The following is a 25,986-nucleotide window of genomic DNA, read 5'->3' as shown; positions in this document are numbered from 1 at the left end:
ACCCACTTGGGAGAAACTTTTATTTCTGGAGGCAGATTTCTTGAAGAAAATGCCAGTGGATGGTCTTTGAACAGTATCAGTATCATAACACTGTACTGAGTTAAGCACGCTATAAACGCAGATCTGACATTTAAAGGTAATTTACAATTGGGCTGACATTTACAGCATTCACCATGAATGTGATGTCAGCAAACGCGGAAACATTGCCTTTCAAAGCTGGCTACAAGGGCGATCGTATTGAATCCCGGCCTTAGTTCATGTACTGAAACAAGACAACAGATGTATCAATGATAGACCATTTATTATTTATTTCAAACACATCTCAAGACGTACAATTCCAAGATTACTTTATGGAGGACCCCAAAAAATTAAGTATAAAACATTGAGGGTAAATATAATAATCTGTATTTATCCAGTTTTCTAAATTCATTATAAAATAGGATGCTTTTTATACAATTTAAAACAGGCACTGTGTCAAATGACAACTAAAAATATACACCCAGGAAGGGAAAGGGCCCAAACATACATCACAGATAGTACATTGTTGGTTTAGTCATCCCGGATCAAATTACCACATTCTGTCACAAGCCTTTTTTGATTCTTAAGGTATATTACAAGATCAAGTACTATCAAACCCATGAAGCGACTGCTTGTGATTATTTAAAGCAGCTCTGATCCTGGAATCCATCTGGCAGTGCTTTGTACTAGCCCACTTAAAGGGGCAGTGCAGTCAAACGTGATTTCCCTATTTTATTGATATTTCCACACTACGGGGTCGAAATAACACTGAAATTGTGAAAATGTTGATAATGCCCTTTTAGTGTAACAGCTTTTGAAAAAAAGGGGATGTAGTTTTTGGCCCACAGCATTACATCACAATCTGATTATTCTGACCAATGACCAGTCATCTTTTATTTGCATAATATGTATTGTCCTACTCTGAAGGGGTAGGCTCTAGAGCCCTCAAACTCATCTCTGGACCTCCAAGCTAGTTCCACTGAGTTTTTCATTGTTCCCCTCTAATCAGGGACTGATTTAGACCGGGTACAATTAATGATCAGATAGAACAGAAAACCAGCAAGCTCCGGACCTCGTAGGGTAAGAGTTGAATACCCCTGCTCTAGGGTCTAGGCCAGGTTTTCCCAAACTCAGTACTGGAGCCGACCCTGGTTGCATATTTTGTTTTCTGCCCTAACACTACACAGCTGATTCAAATAATCAAAGCTTGATGAGGAGTTGGTTATTTGAATCAGCTGTGTAGTGCTAGGACAAAAACCAAAACGTGCACCCAGGGGGAGGCCCAGGACCGAGTTTAGGAAACCCTGGTCTAGACGATCCTATCCGCCAATCAGGGCTGTGTATCCTATCCGCCAATCAGGGCTGTGTATCATAAAGATCGTAACTGTATTCACTCCCAGTTTAAAAAAGACCAGCCTTTCCAGCGTAAAAATACAAAACATGGAAAACGGTACTAAATGTTTTTAATCCAACTGTCTACAATCTACCAGTCCCTTCTATCAGGCTCCCTCAGAAATCACTCAAATAAATAGGCTATTTGGTTCAATGTAGTGTAAGACTGATGTATTGCTAACTTTTCTACTGTGAACGAAACAAACACTCAAAATGATCACAAATTACACCCAAACAGAAAAATCACAATTGTTGTGTCCCTGCACTTAAGAACTCCCTGGGTTTAATAAAGTGGACAGGGAATACTAGGGACATAATATGTTGGTGTGTGTCCATGGTGTGTGTCCAGTCTAAATCCAGTCTGATTCAGAGCTAAGTGTCTATTCAGACGTCATCTTCCCCTTCCTCCTCATCTTCCTCATAATAGCGGTTCCTCTTGATCATCTCCTCTATGGTGAGCTGTTCCCCCTCCCCTTCGCCTCCCTCCTCCCCCTCGCCTCCCTCCTCCCCCTCCCAGAAGCCCACATCCTGGGAACTGCGGTTGTGTTTGGGCTGCGGGGGCGGAGATGCTAGGATGTCTGGAGAGGCACTTTTGCATTTTAAAGAAGCCCTTTCCTCTTCATCTTCCATTGCTGCTTCTTTTCCTTTCTTCATCGGCTCTTCTTTCTTGTCCTGCGTTGCCAGGAGACTCTCCACCTCCTCGCAGCTGATCTCTCCGTTCACCGCACTGCCGCTGGGCGGTGTGGGCTTGCTCCCCTCTTTCTTCTCCTCTCTCCCCCTCTGGAGTTGGGGTTCTGGTTCCTTAAGCGTGGAGCAGCTGTCCTCCAGCGACCCCCTCCTCTCCATCAGGGATTTGAGGGGCTGGCGGGGCTCCCGTGGCCCCAGGGCATTGGTGTTGGTGAGGCTGGGGGCCACCGAGAAGGGCCGACTGCGCTCCTTCAGAGACGAGCTCCTCCTGAGGCTCTTCAGCTCGGCCCTGTCGGGGCTCAGGGTGGACGATGACACCTCACCCTCCGGGGGCCACTTGGCCCTCCAGGGCCGGCCCACACCACCACCCTCCAGAGCAGGAGAGGCTCCAGCATCACTGTCAGCAGGAGGGGGCCAGGCAACCCTAAGCCTGCGGGCCTCTGGGACTTTCTCGGCGGTGGAGAGTTTCTCAGTGGAGGAAATGTGGCTGTGTGTCTCATGAGAGGCAGTCAGGTCTGTCACCTTGGCCAGGGGAGACTCCTCCACCGTGGGGCTGGACTGCTTGGCTGGGGAGAGTGGTGTCTCAGCTGGATGGGACACCACCACAGCTCTTTCTGCCCGCTCCGTAAACCTCATCTCCACTACCCGGTCTACTCCTTCTTCCTCCTCTTCCTCGGCACGGGGCGTCCACAGGTCCTTGTGGGGGCGGTGGCCAAAGCCCTCGTCATAGTTGCCTTTGGCCTTGAACAGCTGGCTGAAGTGGGGCTTGCAGTAGACCTTACCGTGTAGAGAGGCATAGCTCCCCAGGCTGAACAGCAGAGGGCAGCAAAAAAACACAAAAACATACATTAGCTAGATGCAGACAAGACACCGGTCACTGAAACAAATGTACATTTCAAAGCTAATGTTTTTCCAATAGATTCAGCTTAGGATAAATCCAATTAAAATGGCATATTGAAAAGATAGAATTATCATGCACGATAGACAATATTTTTAACATGTTCTTTTTTATTTTCCCCCAATGGTTTCTAAATGTTTTGGAATGTGACATTTGAATGAAAAAGGACATTGACAAAATTACAATATAACGTTATTTGAAGTGTCCCGTAGTGAGTGAGCATCCCTACTAGTACCTGAGCTTGGTGTTGCAGTGGAGACAGCGGAAGCAGGTGGTGTGGAAGATCTGGGTGTTGGCCACCAGCCTCTCCAGCGGGTACACTGTCTTTAGGCACGTAATGCACGTCTCCCTCGCGGAAAGGCAGAACTTCTACACACACATTAAGGATTTGCCTTTCATACACTGAATTGTGGTTGTCAGTAACAGTAATGGATAAATACATTTAAAAATGTAAAAACTCTTACTGTCAGACTTTATATGGATTTAATACATGTTACTACAGTTGTACGTGTCATTGTGATGGAGGCTATGGAGAGAACTCACCCAGGCTGCCTTGGGCAAGTCACTGTGGACTGAGGATGAAGATGAGGTGCTACCCTTAAAACTAGATATGTCCATGCCATCCCCTGAAACAGACCAAACACATAACATACAGATCAGACTACAGGGACTCCATCTTGACTCCAGAGGTCAGTGTCACAGCTGGGCAGAGCAATATATATATATTTTTTTTTAAAGGAGCCAGGCTTTTCACTAGACACAGAGCAGTAACTCAGAGTAACGACCCAGTCGGTACTCCACCCCTCTCTGCCCTTTAACCTAGAATACAGAGGACCAATCAGAGGCAAGAGCAGCCGTTGCCCCGCTGTCCCCGGCGCCCCCAGCCAAGAGCTGTGGGGTTGACATCATGCGAGATAGGGAGGGAGGGAAATTAAAGCTTACTCACCATTGGTCTCTGCTACAGCAACTTTTCTGCTGTAGGACTCTAAAGCCTGGCTCTGAGTGGAAAAAAAGAGAGAACCTTGTTATAGAAATCCAAAAAACAGTATAGCTTGTTCATCCATTTCAAATAGTACAAAAAGAGTTTACTGTCACTGTGTATTCATGTTTAAGAGCAGGTATTTCAGGAGACTATGTTCAGTCTTGTATGTTAATTTACTCACAGCACATCAGCTTTGATTGGTTTACAGTGTGTAACTGCTTAAACGCTGCTCCCCTATCCAATTAACTAATCTTCACACACAAACACAGTTTATCTCAAAGATTCACTATGTTCACTCAGTCGCTCGCTCTCTCACGTACCCACCTCAAAACCAACTTTTTCACACGCACCACATGCACACATGTAGGTACTTACCACAGCCACATTCTCCTTCAGGCTGTTATACTCTCGCTCTGACTGACTGGTCTGCAGATGAATGGAGGTTGATCAGTAGAACACAGTGACAAGAGAGACATGAAATGACAAACCAAGGCCATCTTTACAAAATATGTGAAGTATGATCTGTCTTTCTTTGACATTAGTTTAGCAACTTTTCCCATTTACACTATCCTTACATTAGCCTTGAATGTTTTATTTTTTCTTACTGACTTTGCTGATAGCTACTTTGTACTTACTATGACTGTGATATGTGGTTGTCCCACCTAGCTATTTTAAGAAAAATGCTCTGGATAAGAGCGTCTGCTAAATAACTAAAATATAATGTGACCATTTAACAAGAGCAGAGGACCACTTTCTAAAAAGGACATTTAGGTCTGGTGACTGAGTCAACGGTGTCTCTAGTCTCTCCTAAATAGAGGAGACTAAATGTGAGAGGAGGGGAGTGTGTAAAAAATTTAGGATAGCATCTATAATAAACAAACACACACACAAACTCACAGTGTGTACTAGTGGGCCCTTTTTGGTAGCGGCTGACTGGTACTTGGCCATTCTTTCCTTCAGGGAGGTGGTCTCAACCACTCTGTCAGGGGACAACACTACGAGGAAACAGACACACAGACACACACACAGAGATGAGCATAATGAAGTTTCTTTCTCCTGATCCACCAACTAGTTCTGATACAATGTTATCAGAAGCTCTGTATGTATATTTGAGACCAAAAAACAAACAAAAAATGGGAAAGCACGATCCTACATTAGCTACTATGACAAAAACCTGGGCAAAGGGGACAGAAAAGCTGCCAAAAGTTTAGGAATTAAGTAAATAAAGCTGGTCTTTTTAGATGGAGCACAGTGCCCTCACTATGAATTGACACACTGTTCTGCCACACAGTTCACCCACAGCCCTTCTAAAAAAATACAAATAAATAACCTGCAATTGTCTTATTCCTACTAGCACCAACTTAGCTGATAATGCCTTTATTGAGGGGAAATGTACTTACTATGACATGTGGTTGTCCCACCTAGCTATCTTAAGATGAATGCACTAAATGTCAGTCGCTCTGGATACGAGTGTCTGCTAAATGACTCAAATGTCAAATGTTGCTGTCAATGCAAACCCTGCATCCTCATCTGTAACATTCATGGATAGAATGAGTGCACTGGCACCTCTCTGCATGGGATCCTTTGTCAGTTATAGCCTAGTGCTGGTGATACCAGCTGTGAATTTGATTATACTGTATGGGTCTTTTGCAGTGTGTGTGTGTATTTGTGTGCTCATGCATTACCTCCTAGTCTCTGGTCCATGTCCTCGGAGGAGCTGCTGTGTAGTCCTGTCCTCACCTGGATGATAACACAGGGGTCAACGGTCAGGGATCAGCTTATTACACAACCTCAGACAGGACTCACCTTCAACTCAGCAACCACAGACTCTTCCTGCTTTCTCTACTCCCATCTATCTCTAAGCCTTAGTTTGTTGGCCTCTGCGTTGCTACCCAAATCAACACTCATACAACTCCGTCATTGGTCACTCTTGACCACCCCCACAATTCCCACCTCTCTCACAATGGCATCAAAGCCAGTTCCTGCATATCCTTTACATTACAATGAGCCACTGATGGTTGCTTAAACAAACCCCTATTAACACAGGTACACACACAAAACACACACCCATTTGGAGCATGTTCTATTCCCCCCCACACCTTGCTCTATTTTATTTATTTATTTATCTGACCTTTAAGTCAGATATTTACAATGACATCCTATCCCTGCCAATGCTGGACCAATTGTGCACCGCCCTATGGGACTCCCAATCATGGCCGGATGTGATGCATCCTGGAATCGAACCAGGGACTGCAGTGACGCCTCTTGCACTGCGATGCAGTGCCTTAGACCGCTGGGCCACACGGGAGCCAGTATTTTAGCTCTAGACCTAACCAATAACCAAGTGTTCACGTCTAATTTGCCCAAGAGAGAGACTGATAACAGTAAGGAACATTTTACTGTTAAACACCAAAACAATCACAAAATATCTATGCTGATATCATATTTCATAAGAAGCTCAATTGTCTCAAGTTGCTGAAACATTTCAGATTTGAACAAGATGGTGAATTTACTGCATTCAGCAAATTTTGGACAGCAGATGTAATGAATTCTACAGCTAAACCCAATTCTTTATGGTTTATAACAAATAACCATTATGCATAATATGTATTTAAAATTGGAAAATAAACAAATATGACAAGACAAACCACTTCATAGATGTGAAACACTTCTAGCACCACACAACAGATGGAAACGGCAATGAACCACATAATTACTTACCAGAAAGTCAAGGGAGACGTGCCCCCTACACCACCACTAACCACACACACTATTGCATGTACACATACTGTATGGGTGCGGAAATGTGTACACAGAGTTAATCCCCTAATAAGCTCAAGAGCCAGAGTCAGATAGGACTGTCTGTCCCCCCCACCAACTCCCCCATGACATTAATGGCCGCCTCGCTTCGTGTTTCTAGGAAACTATGCAGTTTTTTGTTTTTTTACGTGTCATTTCTTACATTGGTACACCAGGTCGACGTGGGTTTCATTACATACAGTCGAGAAGAACTACGGAACATAAGAGCAGCGACAACTCACCATCAGTACGACCAAGAATATGACTTTCGCGAAGCGGATCCTGTGTTCTGCCTTTCACCCCGGACAACGGAATGGATCCCAGCCGGCGACCCAAAAAAACGACTTCGTAAAAGAGGGAAACGAGGCGGTCTTCTGGTCAGACTCCGGAGACGGGCACATCGTGCACCACTCCCTAGCATTCTTCTCGCCAATGTCCAGTCTCTTGACAACAAGGTTGATGAAATCTGAGCAAGGGTAGCATTCCAGAGGGACATCAGAGACTGTAACGTTCTTTGCTTCACGGAAACATGGCTCACTGGAGAGTCGGTGCAGCCAGCTGGTTTCTCCACGCATCGCGCAGACAGAAACAAACATCTTTCTGGTAAGAAGAGGGGCGGGGGCGTATGCTTCATGGTTAACGTGACGTGGTGTGATCATAACAACATACAGGTACTCAAGTCCTTCTGTTCACCTGATTTAGAATTCCTCACAATCAAATGTCGACCGCATTATCTACCAAGGGAATTCTCTTCGATTATAATCACAGCCGTATATATTCCCCCCCAAGCAGACACGTCGATGGCTCTGAACAAACTTTATTTGACTCTGTGCAAACTGGAATCCATTTATCCGGAGGCTTCATTCATTGTAGCTGGGGATTTTAACAAGGCTAATCTGAAAACAAGACTCCCTAAATTTTATCAGCATATCGATTGCACAACCAGGGCTGGAAAAACCTTGGATCACTGCTATTCTAACTTCCGCGACGCATATAAGGCCCTGCCCCGCCCTCCTTTCGGAAAAGCTGACCACGACTCCATTTTGTTGATCCCTGCCTACAGACAGAAACTAAAACAAGAAGCTCCCGCGCTGAGGTCTGTTCAACGCTGGTCCGACCAATCTGACTCCACACTCCAAGACTGCTTCCATCACGTGGACTGGGATATGTTTCGTATTGCGTCAGACAACAACATTGACGAATACGCTGATTCGGTGAGCGAGTTCATTAGAACGTGCGTTTGAAGATGTCGTTCCCATAGCAACGATTAAAACATTCCCAAACCAGAAACCGTGGATTGATGGCAGCATTCGTGCGAAACTGAAAACGCGAACCACTGCTTTTAATCAGGGCAAGGTGACCGGAAACATGACCGAATACAAACAGTGTAACTATTCCCTCCGCAAGGCAATCAAACAAGCTAAGCGTCAGTATAGAGACAAAGTTGAATCTCAATTCAACGGCTCAGACACAAGAGGTATGTGGCAGGGTCTACAGTCAATCACGGATTACAAAAAGAAAACCGGCCCCGTCACGGACCAGGATGTCTTGCTCCCAGGCAGACTAAATAACTTTTTTGCCCGCTTTGAGGACAATACAGTGCCACTGACACGGCCCGCAACTAAAACATGCGGACTCTCCTTCACTGCAGCCGATGTGAGGAAAACATTTAAACGTGTCAACCCTCGCAAGGCTGCAGGCCCAGACTCAACCACACTGCCCTAACCCATCTGGACAAGAGGAATACCTATGTGAGAATGCTGTTCATCGACTACAGCTCGGCATTTAACACCATAGTGCCCTCCAAGCTCGTCATCAAGCTCGAGACCCTGGGTCTCGACCCCGCCCTGTGCAACTGGGTACTGGACTTCCTGACGGGCCGCCCCCAGGTGGTGAGGGTAGGCAACAACATCTCCACCACGCTGATCCTCAACACTGGGGCCCCACAAGGGTGCGTTCTGAGCCCTCTCCTGTACTCCATGTTCACCCACGACTGCGTGGCCACGCACGCCTCCAACTCAATCATCAAGTTTGCGGACGACACAACAGTGGTAGGCTTGATTACCAACAACGACGAGACGGCCTACAGGGAGGAGGTGAGGGCCCTCGGAGTGTGGTGTCAGGAAAATAACCTCACGCTCAACGTCAACAAAACTAAGGAGATGATTGTGGACTTCAGGAAACAGCAGAGGGAACACCCCTCTATCCACATCGATGGAACAGTAGTGGAGAGGGTAGTAAGTTTTAAGTTCCTCGGCGTACACATCACAGACAAACTGAATTGGTCCACCCACACAGACAGCATCGTGAAGAAGGCGCAGCAGCGCCTCTTCAACCTCAGGAGGCTGAAGAAATTTGGCTTGTCACCAAAAGCACTCACAAACTTCTACAGATGCACAATCGAGAGCATCCTATCAGGCTGTATCACCGCCAGGTACGGCAACTGCTCCGCCCACAACCGTAAGGCTCTCCAGAGGGTAGTGAAGTCTGCACAACGCATCACCGGGGGCAAACTACCTGCCCTCCAGGACACCTACACCACCCGATGTCACAGGAAGGCCATAAAGATCATCAAGGACAACAACCACCCGAGCCACTGCCTGTTCACCCCGCTATCATCCAGAAGGCGAGGTCAGTACAGATGCATCAAAGCTGGGACAGAGAGACAAAGAAATCAGCAATTGAGTGCACCTCAGATTGCAGCCCAAATTAATGCTTCACAGAGTTCAAGTAACAGACACATCAACAAACTGTTCAGAGGAGATTGTGTGAATTAGGCCTTCATGGTGGAATTGCTGCAAAGAAACCACTACTAAAGGACACCAATAAGAAGAGTCTTGCTTGGGCCAAGCAACTCAAGCAATGGACATTAGACCAGTGGAAATCTGTCCTTTGGTCTGATGAATCCAAATGCGATTTTTGGTTCCAACCGCCGTGTCTTTGTAAGATGCAGAGTAGGTGAATAGATGACCTCTGCATGTGTGGTTCCCACCGTGAAGCATGGAAGAGGAGGTGTGATGGTACTTTACTGGTGACATGGTCTGTTATTTATTTAGAATTTAAGGCACACTTAAACAGCATGGCTACCACAGCATTCTGCAGCGATACACTGGTTGAGAGAATGCCAGGAGTGTGCAAAGCTGTCATCAAGGCAAAGGGTGGCTACTTTGAAAAATCTCACATAAAATATATTTTGATTAGTTTAAAACTTTTTTGGTTACCACATGTTTCCACATTGTGTTATTTCATAGTTTTGATGTCTTCATTATTATTCTACAATGTAGAAAATAGTACAAATTTAAAAATAAAAAAAACTTGAATGAGTAGGTATGTCCAAACATCTGACTGGTACTGTACAAAACTATGCAAAAAAAATGTATAACTTCGGTACCTATGTTTTGAATACTATGGTAATAGAGATAAAACGAATGCCAGTGGCAAGCAATATAGGGTTTTATTTAGGGCCCAGCCAGGCAGTGAATCAGAGCCCAGCATGATCTGTTCCATTTCAACCTTTTATGTCCAGGCTCCATTACAGCTATTTAGATGGACTGATATACAACATCCTAGCTCATAAGGTGGCTGGTACCAAGCCGAACTCTGAAAAAATGTGCATTAAAACAAGTCGTCTTTCGTTGAATAACGACAAAACCTTAATTGAAAAATCCCTGCTGTTGACCAATCACTGAAGAAGGGGCGTAGACGTCGGCTACTTTTCTTTTTTCACGAACCGTTCGGAAAAAAACCTTACGGAAGACCAAAACGTCACAAAATGTCATCATAATATTATGCACAGACTGTTCCGGATGGGAAGCATGCGGATTCCTTACACCCAGGGCTGATCGAAAAACAGTAGAGACAAAGAGAAAGTGTGAATACAGAGAGTAAAAAATAACTAGAAACAAGGGGAGAGAGGGAAGGTGTGAGTGAGTGAGTGAGTGAGTGAGTGAAAGAGAGAGAGAAGGAGTGTGAGTTTGTAGGCCTTCAGTGATTGGGGGGTAAGGAGTGTGTGCATAACACTCCCATGACATCGTCACTGCTGTAGATGGCATCAGTCAAGAGCAGGCGCTGAGCTACAGCTGGGGCGGGCACTAATGTGTGTGTGTGAGATGGAGCATGAGTGCGTGTGTGTACACCTGGGGACGAGATTCGCCTCCCCCCAAGCTCAACCCCACCTCAGCTCTGGTCAGCCGGGTGTAGTCAGCTGAAATGCACTGGGGTAGCAATACATTTTGTGCGTATGTGTATTAAGGAAACACACACCGAGCACAGCTCTCAGACAAAGACGAGACGAGGCCCTCCTACCGTCACTCCCCTCTTTAAAAGCTCTGGCAGTAAATTCAGTACAAGTCCTGAACCATGGCCATTGTGGCACGCCTCGTCTGACTGGCTGAGAGAACAAAGACTACAACACAACCACTGTTCTCAGACCAGTCTCCCTAAGGAGACACTGGGGGAAATTCCAACATGTAGGCCTAGTTCTTGGACTAGTGGTCATCATGAACACACTTAAGAGAGATAAACACCAACGCGTGGTGGCAACTTACTCTGGTCCGAGTTGGACTCCACAGCCTTGCTCTCCCACCTGGACCATGCATCAACACTGTTGGCTAAGCCAGGGTAAGCAGAGACCACCAGGAATACAATACACTATTGTCTCACAATAATATGATGTATACAAAATACTATTGTCTCACAATAATATGATGTATACAAAATACTATTGTCTCACAATAATATGATGTATACAAAATACTATTGTCTCACAATAATATGATGTATACAAAATACTATTGTCTCACAATAATATGATGTATACAAAATACTATTGTCTCAGAGTCACACCCCAAAGTTTTACTCAACTTTTATTAGACAAGAACATTTGAGAGGAAACAGGAGACTTAAAAATAGGAGGATCAGCAGTGTACAGAAGTGGAGTGTAATCTTGTGTGATGCTGAGAGAGGTGGGTTGTGGGCCATGGGGGGTGAATACCTAACTGAAGGAGAATTCCAAAAATGGTGGGTCTTTGAAGAGAGAGACAAGGAATGTGGGTACATTCTTGACCCTGGGCAATTATGGTGTACATACGTGTATGTTTGTGCACTAAAGAGGGGGTTGTTTAGGAAGAGATAAGGGACAGGGCATATGGGCAGTGTGAATAATTGAGTTAAGGAAACTTTTTGTGGGGACAGAAGAGAGGGACTGAAGGGTTGAGTTAGTTAGGCAGTAATGGGCCTGAGAGGGCCGGTTCATTAACATGGCCACTAATGAGTGACATTTGAGAGCCTCTTGTGTTATTAGGTAAACTAGTTTTAGCAAGTTTCCTCTAAGTGTGTGTGCGTGCTGAAGTCTCAGTGAATGGGTGTTCTGTCTGTGCTTAGTGATGTGCACTGAGACAGACAGTGGTCTTTGAGGTGCCTTATGAAGTCAAGAGACAGAGCTTTTTGAAAAGCACGATTGCATCAGGTACCAAGGAATGTGACTGCTAGCATGACTCTAGTTCAAAGGAAGCATTCAAATCTCTGGCTGTGCAACAACAGATCAAGAGTTCAGCTGCATCCCAGCTGGATACAGGGGGCTAACCAATCACACACACACACAGATGACTGACCTGACCCCACAACTATGCGGAGCAGCTACATGTTGAGGAATATGCCAAGAGACAGAGTGAGAGAGAGAAGTATCATTAGAGGAAAGAGGGAAAGATACGGTGTAGAGGGATACATACCCACTGTGTATGTGTGCCTTATCAGTCTTACCTTTCCCTTGGTGCCCTCTCCCTTCTCAAACATCATCTTCAGGCTGTTGAGAGGCACGCTGGGTTTCTCGATGGGTGTGCAGGGGCTGGGTGGCACCACCTCGTCTTCCACCTGCATCAGCTCTTTCTCCTCCTCTCGCTCGCTTGGCCGCTGCGCTTTCTTCTCCATCCCTCTCTGTCCCTCCTCGGCTATAGCTGCTGGTGCAGGATACTGGAAGCGGCTGAAGGCTGTGCTTTGGCCACCCTGAGTGTTCAAGGATTCCGGAGACTTGGCTGGGGGAAGGTGCTCGGTCAGGGGGGTTGGTTTTGGTACGGCAGAGGGGGAGAGGTGGGCACGGGGTGGCCCGTTGGGTAGCGGGGCGGATCTGTCTTGGCGAGGACCTGGCTGCTCCCAGCGCTTCTTCAGAACACTCAGGTTCCCTGAACGCAGGGTGGGAGGCAGGCTCTCCACCGACTGACAGGCAGAAGAGGAGAGCAGATTAGTGAATGGTCAACAGGAAGAATGTCTTGAAGTTACTGACTAAAGCAATGTCCTGAAAGAGGTACTTGTGTGTAGGAGTAGTCTTGTATGAGAAACACGGTACCAATTTATAACAGTTAATAATACAAATAGTCAGTCTCATTTTTCAACTGTGTGGGATCAAATGACTAAACAAGCTAGAATGAAACCATTACCAACCAAATAGTCATCACCATTTACTTCCTACATCCTGTATTATGTAATCCAATTCCAAGCACCGAGACTGCAACCAAATGAACAGGAAAAAACAGAGGAAAAATCAAAAGCTCATAACTTTCTTCCTGAGTCCACAGTGGGAAAATACTTTGTGAACAGCAGTAGTTACTGACGTGGAAGAAAATTATAATTAGATAAGCAGCTGTTCCCAGAGTTGGTCCAGGAAAGAGATATTTTGTCACAGTAGCTGAAGTCAGAGCTGGCAATCATCAGCTGCTGTACAATCAACTCTAGAGAGGCAAACAAAGTCTTGGCTCAAGATGGAGAGAGAGCAGCACTAAACATGGAGACCTCTTTCCCAACCGCATTCCATTCAGTGGCACCCTACCTCACCTTTTCCTGAAAGTACAGAGGGTTCTCTGCTCTGCTAAGCATATAGGCTCAACCATCCATGAAGCTCCCAAATCATAACTGACGCCGAGTAGCAAGCTGAACTATTAGAGGACAACAATACTCCACTGTGTGACGTCCATGAGTTAGATTTTCACTAGAAAATATGGAAATGAACACCCGCTTGGAAACAGTCTGTGTAATATGGGGAAGTTCTGAAAAGGTATGTAAAACATACGGCCCTTTGAAAGCAGAATAGAGTCAACTAATGAACTAATAAAGTTAAGTTTACATGGGGAACTCTATGTTCCTGTCATGGAACCGCACTGGGCTATGGTAAATAGAGCCCAACTCAATACAAACCATCTATATCGCACGGTTCACACCCATGAAGAAGAGAAACAATATGTATTCTTAGTGGTAAAAGGACATCCATAACACAAGCCCCAAGCAGTAGGTAACCATCAACATCCACAACTCCCTAACAAAGAACAAACCTGACTTTTCCCTTCAACGTGATAATGAGGTGGTCAACCATATAGCATTGGAGGTCCACACAAACTTGAGAGAGATATAAAAAGCTTACACGACTTCCCAATGTCATCGCATTGACCACACACACACACCACAACCATGCAATTCCAACAAACCTAACCTGCAAAATACATCAAGCCATGTTCCACCAACAAAGGATGTGACAGAAACTAGATGGAAACACATGAAAAAAGAGCAGAGCTTAAGGGAGGACTGAACGGAGGGAAAGAAGGTCAGAGAATCCCAATAATTATCTTTGTGAGAGCAACTGGAGTACAATAAGTACAAAAGAAAAGGAGCAGCAGACAATGAAAAGTTTGTTCCTGTTTTTTTAAAAGAGAAGTGGTGAAACCTGTGAGAGCGAGACGAAATGAGGCGTAGTGGGGAGGCTAGGTGGCAGGCAGGGGGAGAGAGTCCTGTAGCTGGAATCAGTCTGCAGTCCTTCTCTCTGGTCTGTGCTAAGTGAGAGTGATCAAGCTCTCCCAGATGTTAGCAGTTAGAAAAACTCTGCATGTAAGAACTAGCCCACCCCCCATCAAGACCAGGAGAGAGAGACTGCGGTGCGGCGGGGGTAATACCCCAGGAAACCAGAAAATGATACATTTGGGAAAAGGTTTAACTCTTCACTGACTGAGTCTTTTTTTTTTACTTTAGTTTTCACTTCCCTTATTGATGTTGATCCCCAAATAAAGATGTTAAATATATGTTGTTGTTTTTTGTGTAAATCCAGCTCAAACACAGCTGAAGGATTCCATTTTTGTGAGAAATAAATATTTATTTTTTAAACTTTACTTCACCTTTATTTAAACAGGTAGGCCAGTTGAGAACAAGTTCTCATTTACAACTGTGACCTGGCCAAGATAAAGCAAAGCAGTGCGACAAAAAAAACAGTTACACATAATTGTACAGTCAATAACACAATAGAAAAGAAAAATAGAAAAATCTATGTACAGTGTGTGCAAATCTAGAAGAGTAGGGAGGTAAGCAATAAACAAGCCGTAGATGCGAAATAATTACAATTTAGCATTAATACTGGAGTGATAGATGTGCAGATGATGATGTGCAAGTAGAGATACTGGGGTGCAAAAGAGCAAATCAAAATGTATTTCTATAGCCCTTCGTACATCAGCTGATATCTCAAAGTGCTGTACAGAAACCCAGCCTAAAACCCCAAACAGCAAGCAATGCAGGTGTAGAAGCACGGTGGCTACAAAAACTCCCTAGAAAGGCTAAAACCTAGGAAGAAACCTAGGGAGGAACCAGGCTGTGGGGTGGCCAGTCCTCTTCTGGCTGTGCCGGGTAGAGATTATAACAGAACATGGCCAAGATGTTCAAATGTTCATAAATGACCAGCATGGTCAAATAATAATAATCACAGGCAGAACAGTTGAAACTGGAGCAGCCCCCCGACACATAAACTACTGCAGCATAAATACTGGAGGCTGAGACAGGAGGGGTCAGGAGACATTGTGGCCCCATCCGATGACACCCCCGGACAGGGCCAAACAGGAAGGATATAACCCCACCCACTTTGCCAAAGCACAGCCCCCACACCACTAGAGGGATATCTTCAACCACCAACTTACCATCCTGAGACAAGGCCGAATATAGCCCACAAAGATCTCCGCCACGGCACAACCCAAGGGGGTAAGTAATAATATGGGGATGAGGTAGTTGGGTGTGCCATTTAAAGATTGGCTGCATACAGGTACAATGATAGGTAAGCTGCTCTGACAGCTGTTGCTCAAAGTTAGAGAGGAAGTTAGAGAGGGTCCCTGATTTTTTTCCGGGAGAGAAGTGGCTTCTTTGCTGCCCTTCTTGACACCAGGCCACTCTCCAAAAGTCTTCGCCTCACTGTGCGTGCAGATGCACTCATTTCGGCAGATCATTTTAGAAAGAGAGAGTACAAATTGTCTAGCCCAGCTGATTTGTAGGGATACAGATTTTACAGCTCTTTCAGAACATCAGCTGTCTGGCTTTGGGTGAAGGAGAATCAGTGTGGGGGGGGGGGGGGGGCAAGTTGCTGCAGGGTGTGCTGAGATGTTGGCCGGGGTAGATTTATCGGTGGTGACAGTGTTTCCTAGCCTCAGTGAAGTGGGCAGCTGGTTGGAGGTGCTCTTATTCTCCATGGACTTAACAGTGTCCCAAAACTTTTTGGAATTAGTGATACAGGAAGAACATTTCTGTTTGAAAAAGCTAGCCTTAGCTTTCCTAACTGACTGAGTATATTGGTTCCTTACTTGCCTGAAAAGTTGAATATCGCTTGGGCTATTCAATGCTAATGCAGAACGCCACAGGATGTTTTTGTGCTGGTCAAGGGCAGTCAAGTCTGGGGGAACCAAGGGCTATCTATATCTGTTCTTATTTCTACATTAATTGGATGGGGCATGCTTATTTAAGATGGAGAGGAAAGCACTTTTAAAGAGCAACCAGGCATCCTCTACTGACAGGATGAGGTCAATATCCTTCCAGGATACCAGGGCCTGGTCGATTAGAAAGGCCTGCTCGCTGAAGTGTTTTAGGGAGCATTTTACAGTGATGAAGGGTGGTCGTTTGACTGCGGACCCATTACGCACGCAGGCAATGAGGCAGTGATCGCTGAGATCCTGGTTGAAGACAGCAGAGGTGTATTTAGAGGGCAAATTGGTCAGGATGATATCTAAGAGGGTGCACATGGTTACGGATTTAGGGTTGTACATGGTAGGTTCCTTGATAATTTGTGTGAGATTGAGGGCATCTAGTTTAGATTGTAGGACGGCCGGGGTGTTAAGCATATCTCAGTTTAGGTCACCTAACAATACGAACTCTGAAGATATATGGGGGGCGATCAATTCACATATGGCGTCCAGGGCACAGCTGGGGGCTGAAGGGGGTCTATAACAAGCGGCAAAGGTGAGAGACTTGTTTCTGGAAAGGTGGATTTTTAAAAATAGAAGCTCGAATTGTTTGGGCACAGACCTGGATAGTATGACAGAAGTCATACTTGCAACTCCGCCCCCTTTGGCAGTTCTATCTTGTCGGAAAATGTTAGTTAGGGATGGAAATTTCAGGATTTTTGGTGGCCTTCCTAAGCCAGGGTTCAGACACGGCTAGGACATCAGGGTTGGCGGAGTGTGCTAAAGTAGTGAATAAAACAAACTTAGGGAGGAAGCTTCTGATGTTACCGTGCATGAAACCAATGCTTTTACGGTTACAGAAGTCAACAAATAAGAGTGCCTGGGGAATGGGAGTGATGCTGGGGGCTGCAGAGCCTGGGTTAACCTCTACATCACCAGAGGAACAGAGGATGAGTAGGATAAGAGTATGGCTAAAGGCTAAAATAACTGGTTCAGAACAGAGTAAAAGGAGCAGGTTTCTGGGTGCGGAAGAATAGATTCAAGGCATAATGTACAGGCAAGGGTATGGTAGGATGTGAGTACAGTGGAGGTAAGCCTGGGCATTGAGTGATGATGGGAGAGGTTTTGTCTCTGGAGGCACCATTTAAGCCAGGTGTGGTCACCGCATGTGTGGGGGGTGGAACAAAGGGGCTAGCTAAGGCATATTGAGCAGGGCTGGAGGTTCTACAGTGAAATAAGACAAATCACTGACCAAAACAGCAATAGACAAGGCATATTGACATTAGGGAGCGGCAATTGTAGCCGAGTGCTCATAGGGTCCAGTGAGTAGCTAGGCAAACTGGAGGCACAGCGATTCAAACAGCTAGCAGGCCGGGGCTAGCAGGCTCCAGGCTAACTGGTGCTTGCATCGGGACAGAGACGTTAGCCAGGAGTAGCCACTCGGATAGCAGCTAGCTACCTGCGATGATCCAGAGTAAAGGTTCAGAGCTTGCAGTAGGAATCTGGAGATGTGGTAGAGAAAAGGAGTCTGATATGCTCTGGGTTGATATCGCGCTGTGCAGACTGGCAAGAATTGACCGGGCTGAGGCTGGCAGATGTCCGAGTTAACGGTGGCTATCTGACTACTATCTAGCTTGCTGGTTCCGGTTCTAAAGTATTTTAAAAAATAGCAAATCTATACCACATTGGGTGATGTCAGAGCCATACCCATGCACTGATGTCATGTTGCAGAACCTCATGCTGGCAGTGTTGAGATCTGTGATGCCAAATCACATCATGACATTCAAATTCCTGACAGTGTTGTTGTACAAAACCAAACTCTTCACCTTTGTCCTCAAGAAGACAGTGTAAACTACAACACATTATGTTGTTCTGTTTAACCTATGTAGCCATCTCGGTCAGTGACAGTCAGGTTCCTGCTATAAGCGGCTAATTTCCGCCATTACTGCTACTGAATACACACACTGAATACACTGACTCAGCAGCAGGGAGGACCACATATTGAGAGTGCAGTAATCGACCATGATAGCTCTTAGGGAGTGGAACATCCATTCCCCTGTAAAACGATCATTAACTTCTGCGTGTATTTTGCAGTTAGAAAACATAATAGATGTCATTAAGAAGAAATAATAAGTTGAATGGGGGGTGGGGGGGGGGGTTGACATTCCACACAGTCAACATAATATTAGGAAGACTACAGGAGGCTCCTTACAGTTTATTTGTGGACCACCATGCCATCTCATAGTCTCATGTTAAATTGTTTTAGTCCCATGTAGTCTGTCAGTTCCAAATGTCATTAGGACATCGCTGCTGTTTTACCTGGAAAAACGCAAAGACAGAACAATGTCTGAAAAGTTACAACTCCTGACCCCTATGCTCCATACCGCAACACAGAGGACTGCCTTTCAGGTATCTCAGAAAGCAGAGACCTCTCTTCCTCCTTCCATGGAAAATTTACAGCCCACCCTTGACACCAGTGTTGCCTGCATGTCTCTCAGTGCGCACACACACACACACAAACAATTGTGCTGACTGGACCTGTTTAACTCAGCACAGACAGGAAGGAACAGCATGCACCACACAGTAAGAGCAGTGTGTGCGTGGCTCTGAATGACTAAGAAAGGACCCTGTGTTTAAACAATGTTTGTCTTCAACTACTTGAGCCTCTCCACAATGTTGTGTCACGCAGGGCAACTCCTGTGTTACAATCTAGGTCCACATTAACTGGCATCTAGGTAACCAATGATCAGAATACATTCCTCATCAGCCATTGGAAAATGGTAGTTACCTTGCACTCCTGCATGACATCGGCTGATCACTTATTCCCTGTTCCCTTGTCCACTTCTCCAGCACTGCCCAACAGATAAAGACAACTATCCCAAGAGGGAATTATTTTGGGATTAGTAGACTGAATCAGGATTAGGGTCATGACTGCCAGCCCATCACAATAAGTGACCAGGCAGAGCTAGGCTTGGACTCGTGTGTGTTCCTCAGCCAGGATGAGGATAATACTGTGTGTGTGTGGGAGGTAGTTTTTGAAAAGGCCCACTAAAAAGGAGGCAGACATTTTACAATGTGAATGCTAGTGCTTTGTCCTATTTACTCACTGTCAAGCATAAGTAGCCTAAACAGAGAAGAGAGCACAAAACCACTCTGGCATACACACTTGAGCATATAGTTCACTGGTGACAGAGTCAAAGAAACAGGTTCCTGACCAAGAGGACAGCTCCACAAGTGTATCACTGAACTGGTGACTGTGTGTCTGATGTAATGACGTCACATCCTGTAATTCCATGAGTGGACCTCCTGTTGGGGATCTGAATGGAGATACTCACTGCTTTCTTCTTCTCTGCATTAGACTCCTCAGCAGCTCTCTGGTACCTGTGGGAGAGAGAATCAACATTGACCTCTGCTGATCAAGAGAAGAGGTGCACACAAAGTGAACCAAAGCCTTTCCAACATTGGCATTATACTTGGAATGGAAGTTTGCATTGGTGTTGAATCAATAATATCCTCAGAGGTTTTGCAGGTCTGAAGAGACCAGGTAGGTGAGCAAGAAATATAAAAAGGGTTTATTGAGGCTTCTCAAATTTTTTTCTGGATCTGCACACTGAAGGGTTAGGGACTAACGGTCTAGTGGCCGTCTAGACTGACCTATATTCACCTCCCAATGACATAACCCTTCATTAAGTTTCTCCTTTTCTTAACTCATACAGTTGTACTTTCAGTCTGCTGCCAATACGATGAATGGCGACGAACTGGAATATCAAGATTGTGGTGAGGTAACATCTACTTTGCATAGCAACAGAAGAAAAGGACGTGTAAATATTTTATTAGGATTCCCATTAGCTGTTGCCAAGGAAGCAGCTACTCTACACATTGTGTGTTATACAAATTTACATTACAAACAATAATGTGTGGGTGTAGAGTGTGTGTTATAGAATGTGTGTGTAAGTAAGAGTGTGTGCGTGTGTGTGTGTGTGTGTTTCTCTTCACAGTCCGCATTGTACCGTGAGGTGTTGTTTATTCTTTTAAATCAGATTTTACTACTAACTTGAGTTACCTCTATTTAGTGCAGTATGCATTTCCTAGCCTCTGTTCTGGACTTAGGGACTGAAGAGTCTTCTGGTGGTATGTCTTGAGGGGTATGTATGAATGTTTGAGTTGTGTGTTAACCAATTGAACAGACAGTTCTGTACTTTTTACAGATCAACACCTCTCCCAAAGACCAGTATTGATGCAGTCAATCACTCCTCTACTTTGAGCCAGGAGAGATTGATATGCATGTTGTTGATATTAGCCCCATGTACATTTAAGGGCCATGCTGCTCTGTTCTGGGCCAATTGTAATTAGCCTATGTCCCTTATATACAGCGCCTTCAGAAAGTATTCATACCCCTTGACTTATTCCACAACTTGTTACAGCCCAAATTCAAAAAGGATTAAAATAGATTCTCACCCATCTACACACAATACCCCATAATGACATCACAATACCCCATAATGACATCACAATACCCCATAATGACAAAGTGAAAACATGTTTTTAGACAGGTTTGCCAATTTATTGAAAATGAAATACATAAATTGTATTTACATAAGTATTCACACCCCTGAGTCAATACTTTGGAGAAGCACCTTTGGCGACAATTATATCTTTGAGTTGTCTTGGGTATGTCTGTATCAGCTTTGCTCATCTGGATTTTCTTTCAGTCTTCCCTGCAGATTTTCTCAAGCTTCGGCTGGGCCACTCAAGGACTTTCACATTCTTGTTCTGAACCCATTCCAGTGTTGCTTTGGCTGTATGCTTGGGTTAATGTCCTGTTGGAACGTAAATCTTCATCTCAGTCTAATTTGCACTCTGAAGCAGGTTCTCATCGAGGATTTGCCTGTATTTGGCTCCATTCATTGTTTCCTCTAGCCTTACCAGTCTCCCAGTACCTGGCTCTGAAAAGCATCCCTCATAGCATGGTGGTGGCAGCATCATGCTATTGGGGATGCTTTTCGGGGATGGTGTGAGATGGGTGATGAGCTGTGCCTGGTTTCTCCAGACATAGTGCTTTGCTTTCAGGCCAAATAGTAAAATGTTTGTCTCATCAGACCACAGAATCTCATCCCCATATTGTTATTTTTTTGCTCCTTTGCACCCCAGTATCTCTACTTGCACATTCATCACTCCTGTGTTTAATTGCTAAATTGTAATTACTATTTATTGCCTTACCTTCCTAATCTTACCTCATTTGCACACACTGTATATAGATTTTTTTTGTGTTATTGACTGTACGTTTGTTTATTCCATATGTAACTCTGTGTTGTTGTTTGTATTGCACTGCTTTGCTTTATCTTGGCCAGGTCGCAGTTGTAAATGAGAACTTGTTCTCAAGTGGCCTACCTGGTTAAATAAAAGGTCAAATAAAATGTAAAAAAATCTCTTGACTTATGCTCAGTCTTTCACGTGCCTTTTTGCAAACTCCAGGAGTAATGTCATGTGCCTTTTTCTGAGGAACAGTTTCGTCTGGCCACTCTCCCATAAAGCCAAGATTGGTGAAGTGCTACAGAGATTGTCGTCATTCTGGCAGGTTCTCCCATCTCAAGACAAATTTTATTTGTCACATACACATGGTTAGCAGATGTTAATGCAAGTGTAGCGAAATGCTTGTGCTTCTAGTTCCGACAATGCAGTAATATTAAACGAGTAATCTAACCTAACAATTTCACAACAATTACCTTATACACACAAGTGTAAAGGAATGAATAAGAATATGTACATAAAAATATATGAATGAGTGATGGTATAGAACGGCATAGGCAAGATGCAGTAGATGGTATCGAGTACAGTATATACATATGAGATGAGTAATGTAGGGTATGTAAACATTATATGAAGTGGCATTGTTTAAAGTGGCTAGTGATACATTTATTACATCAATTTTTCCATTATTAAAGTGGCTGGAGTTGAGTCAGTATGTTGGCAGCAGCCACTCAATGTTAGTGATGGCTGTTTAACAGTCACATGATGGCCTTGAGATAAGCTGTTTTTCAGTCTCTCGGTCCCTGCTTTGATGCACCTGTACTGACCTCGCCTTCTGGATGATAGCGGGGTGAACAGGCAGTGGCTCGGTGTCTGTGTGGTTGGACCATTTCAGTTTTTCCGTGATGTGGACGCCGAAGAACTTAAAACTTTCTACCCTCTCCACTACTGTCCCATTGATGTGGAGAGGGGGGTGCTCCCTCTGCTGTTTCCTGAAGTCCATGATCATCTCCTTTGTTTTGTTGACGTTGAGTGTGAGTTGAGTTGAGTCCTGACACCACACTCCGAGGGCCCTGCCCTCCTCCCTGTAGGCCATCTCGTCGTTGTTGGTAATCAAGCCTACCACTGTAGTGTCATCTGCAAACTTGATGATTGAGTTAGAGGCGTGCATGGCCACGAAGTCGTGGGTGAACAGGGAGTACAGGAGAGGGATGAGAACGCACCCTTGTGGCACCCTAGTACTGAGGATCAGCGGGGTGGAGATGTTGTTACCTACCCTCACCACTTGGGGGCGGCCCGTCAGGAAGTCCAGGCCCCAGTTGCACAGGGCGGGGTCTCGAGCTTGATGATGAGTTTGGAGGGTAGGTAACATTCTCACATAGGTATTCCTCTCTTCCAGATGGGTTAGGGCAGTGTGCAGTGTGATTGCGTTGTCTGTGGACCTATTGGGGCGGTAAGCAAATTGGAGTGGGTCTAGGGTGTCAGGTAGGGTGGAGGTGATATGGTCCTTGACTAGTCTCTCAAAGCACTTCATGTTGACGGAAGTGAGTGCTACGGGGCGGTAGTCATGTAGCTTAGTTACCTTAGCTTTCTTGAGAACAGGAACAATGGTGGCCCTCTTGAAGCATGTGGGGACAGCAGACTGGGATAAGAATTGATTGAATATGTCCGTAAACACACCAGCCAGCTGGTCTGCGCATGCTCTGAGGACGTGGCTGGGGATGCCGTCTGGGCCTGCAGCCTTGCGAGGGTTGACACGTTTAAATGATTTGGTAGCGGCCCGCAGGTTTTGGCAGCGGGCCGAGTCAGTGGCACTGTATTGTCCTCAAAGCGAGCAAAGAAGTTGTTTAGTTCTGTCAGAGTGGTCATTGGGTTCTTGGTCATCTCCCTGACCAAGGTCCTTCTTGCACAGTTGTTCAGTTTGTTCAGATGGCCAGCTCTAGTTAGAGTCTGGGTAGTTCCACATTTATTCCATTTCCCAATGATGGAGACCACTGTGCTCTTGGAAACTTTCAGTACTGTCCAAAATTTGGACACACCTACTCATTCATGGGTTTTTCTTTATTTGTTCTTTTTTTATACATTGTAGACAAATAGTAAAAACATCAAAACTATGAAATAACACATATGGAATCATGTAGTAACCAAAGAAGATTCTTCAAAGTAGCCACCCTTTGCCTTGATGACAGCTTTGCACTCTTAGTATTCTCTCAACCAGCTTCACCTGGAATGCTGCTGCTAATCTCTGTTTATCATATATGCATAGTCACTTAAACTATACATTCATGTACATACTACCTCAATTGTGCCGACCAACCAGTGCTCCCGCACATTGGCTAACCGGGCTATCTGCATTATGTCCCACCCACCAATCCCTCTTTTACGCTACTGCTACTCTCTGTTCATCATATATGCATAGTCACTTTAACCATATCTACATGTACATACTACCTCAAAATCAGCCTGACTAACCGGTGTCTGTATGTAGCCTCGCTACTGAATAAAGCCTGTCTTTTTACTGTTGTTTTATTTCTTTACCTACCAATTGTTCACCTAATACCTTTTCTGCACTATTGGTTAGAACCTGTAAGTAAGCATTTTACTGTAAGGTCTACAATACCTGTTGTACTCAGGGCATGTGACAAATAAACTTTGATTTGATTTCAATTAACAGGTGTGCCTTGTTAAAATGTAATTTGTGGAATTTCTTTCCTTCTAATGCGTTTGAGACAAGGTAGGGTTGGTATACAGAAGATAGCCCTATTTGGTAAAAGAGCAAAGCTGTGTTGGAATACTCATGCTAACCGCACTAACTGTACTATTTGTGATGTTAATTGAGTATATAATTTGCTTATTGGTCATGGTATGGATATAGTTAGTATGCCAAAATGTCCCAGATGTCGTACTAAATTTGGCAAAATATGAAGTATACACACAGGACACTTTCCGTACTTTAGGGCCCATAATACAATTCTTCAGGAAATGGGTGTGGCTTCACATTGTTTTCAGATTTGAAGAAATTATGCAGCCGAAGCACAATGAGAGCAGATACAAATTCATTGTTTTAACTAATTATGACAAATGTTAAGAAAATGTTGATCAATGTAATAAAGAAATTACTTTTCAAATAAGTTACCTTACACGTTATGTTGCCTGACAATGTTAGCTACGCTGTCCTTACAAACCACATAGGATATTATTACAGCAGTATGTACAGGTGTTATCTCCATAACTTAATTGGCTACTTACACGTCAGACTTGCCAGTATATAACTAACTACCCAACGTTTATTGACTTGATTATTTCCATCAATCTTAGCTAAATCGTATAGTCGTTGTGCGTTCTCATTCAGGTGCTTTCTTAAATTCGCTCTGGCTATCTACTCCGATTTCAGAGCACCCTGGTCTGAGTGTACCAGAGCGCAGAATAATGCATTTTCAAGTGCTCAACACCCGTTGAATATGGCCGGTGTCAGTAAACGTCGGCAAAAAAGCATAATTAAAATTTGCCAGCAGCACAGTTACAGTCACCAATGCTCTGGATAACATTAAAACTGCCTAACCAGCTCAGCTAGGGCAAGTACATGATCAGAGTAGTCTCATGTGTCTGGAAGTAGCTAGCAAGCTAGCCAACGTTAGCTTGGGTCCTTGACTGCTGTTGTAAGGTCAGAATGCTCAACCAGTGTGCACTCCGATAGCGAAACTCTGAATTTACAAAACGGACAATCTGACAACGCTCTGAATTTATGAGTGCACTCTGGCACTCCAGATTGAATTTAAGAACACACCCAAAGTCATAAAATGTCTAACTAGTCATTTGTCACGCTAACTAGCTAGCAAGAGGTTGCACAGCAACAACTTCAGGTAGACAGGTGAAGAGCTAGTACGCTTAACTGATAGGATCCCATTCATTTTCAGTATACTAAAATAAACTAATAGTATATACTCATTAAATATGTAGTATAGAGTATGTTAGTATTGGTATTCGAATACAGCTCAAGTCAATATTATGGCAAGAACAGCTCAAATAAGCAAAGAGAAACAACAATCCATCAGTACTTTAAGACATCAAGGTCAGTCAATCTGAAAAGTTTCTTCAAGTGCAGTCGCAAAAACCATCAAGCGCTATGATGAAACTGGCTCTCATGAGGACCACCACAGGTCAGGAAGAACCAGAGTTACCTCTACTGCAGAGGATAAGTTCATTAGAGTTACCAGCCTCAGATTGCAGCCCAAATAAATGCTTCAGAGTTCAAGTAACATACA

General features: G+C 44.6%; 1 protein-coding gene across 10 annotated transcripts in view; it reads right to left on the bottom strand.

Moving 5' to 3' along the window:
* Positions 1 to 282: 282 nt before the first annotated feature.
* The window catches only part of LOC110528214 (LIM domain and actin-binding protein 1), a 36,247-nt gene continuing 10,543 nt past the window's right edge, over positions 283 to 25,986 (bottom strand). For 2 of the 10 annotated variants that reach the window (XM_090241484.1, XM_021610069.3), the window contains exons 3-11: positions 19,807 to 19,852; positions 12,537 to 12,989; positions 5,663 to 5,717; positions 4,875 to 4,972; positions 4,353 to 4,403; positions 3,942 to 3,993; positions 3,539 to 3,621; positions 3,231 to 3,364; positions 283 to 2,905 (exon numbers count right to left, since the gene is read on the bottom strand). In XM_090241484.1, the coding sequence (XP_090097610.1) occupies positions 1,795 to 2,905; positions 3,231 to 3,364; positions 3,539 to 3,621; positions 3,942 to 3,993; positions 4,353 to 4,403; positions 4,875 to 4,972; positions 5,663 to 5,717; positions 12,537 to 12,989; positions 19,807 to 19,852 (2,083 nt within the window). In that variant the 3' untranslated portion in view covers positions 283 to 1,794. Of the gene's footprint in view, positions 2,906 to 3,230; positions 3,365 to 3,538; positions 3,622 to 3,941; positions 3,994 to 4,352; positions 4,404 to 4,874; positions 4,973 to 5,662; positions 5,718 to 12,536; positions 12,990 to 13,604; positions 13,829 to 14,487; positions 14,718 to 19,259; positions 19,455 to 19,806; positions 19,853 to 25,986 lie in introns of those variants that run through there. The other 8 variants (XM_036983802.2, XM_090241485.1, XM_090241488.1 and 5 more) reach the window with 7 other exon arrangements.

This window comes from Oncorhynchus mykiss, chromosome 7, assembly GCF_057628025.1.
Source record: "Oncorhynchus mykiss isolate SJ-2025 chromosome 7, ASM5762802v1, whole genome shotgun sequence".
NCBI lineage: Eukaryota > Metazoa > Chordata > Actinopteri > Salmoniformes > Salmonidae > Oncorhynchus > Oncorhynchus mykiss.
The sequence above is the reverse complement of the archived record's forward strand: the minus strand, read 5'-3'. Positions and strand labels throughout refer to the sequence as shown.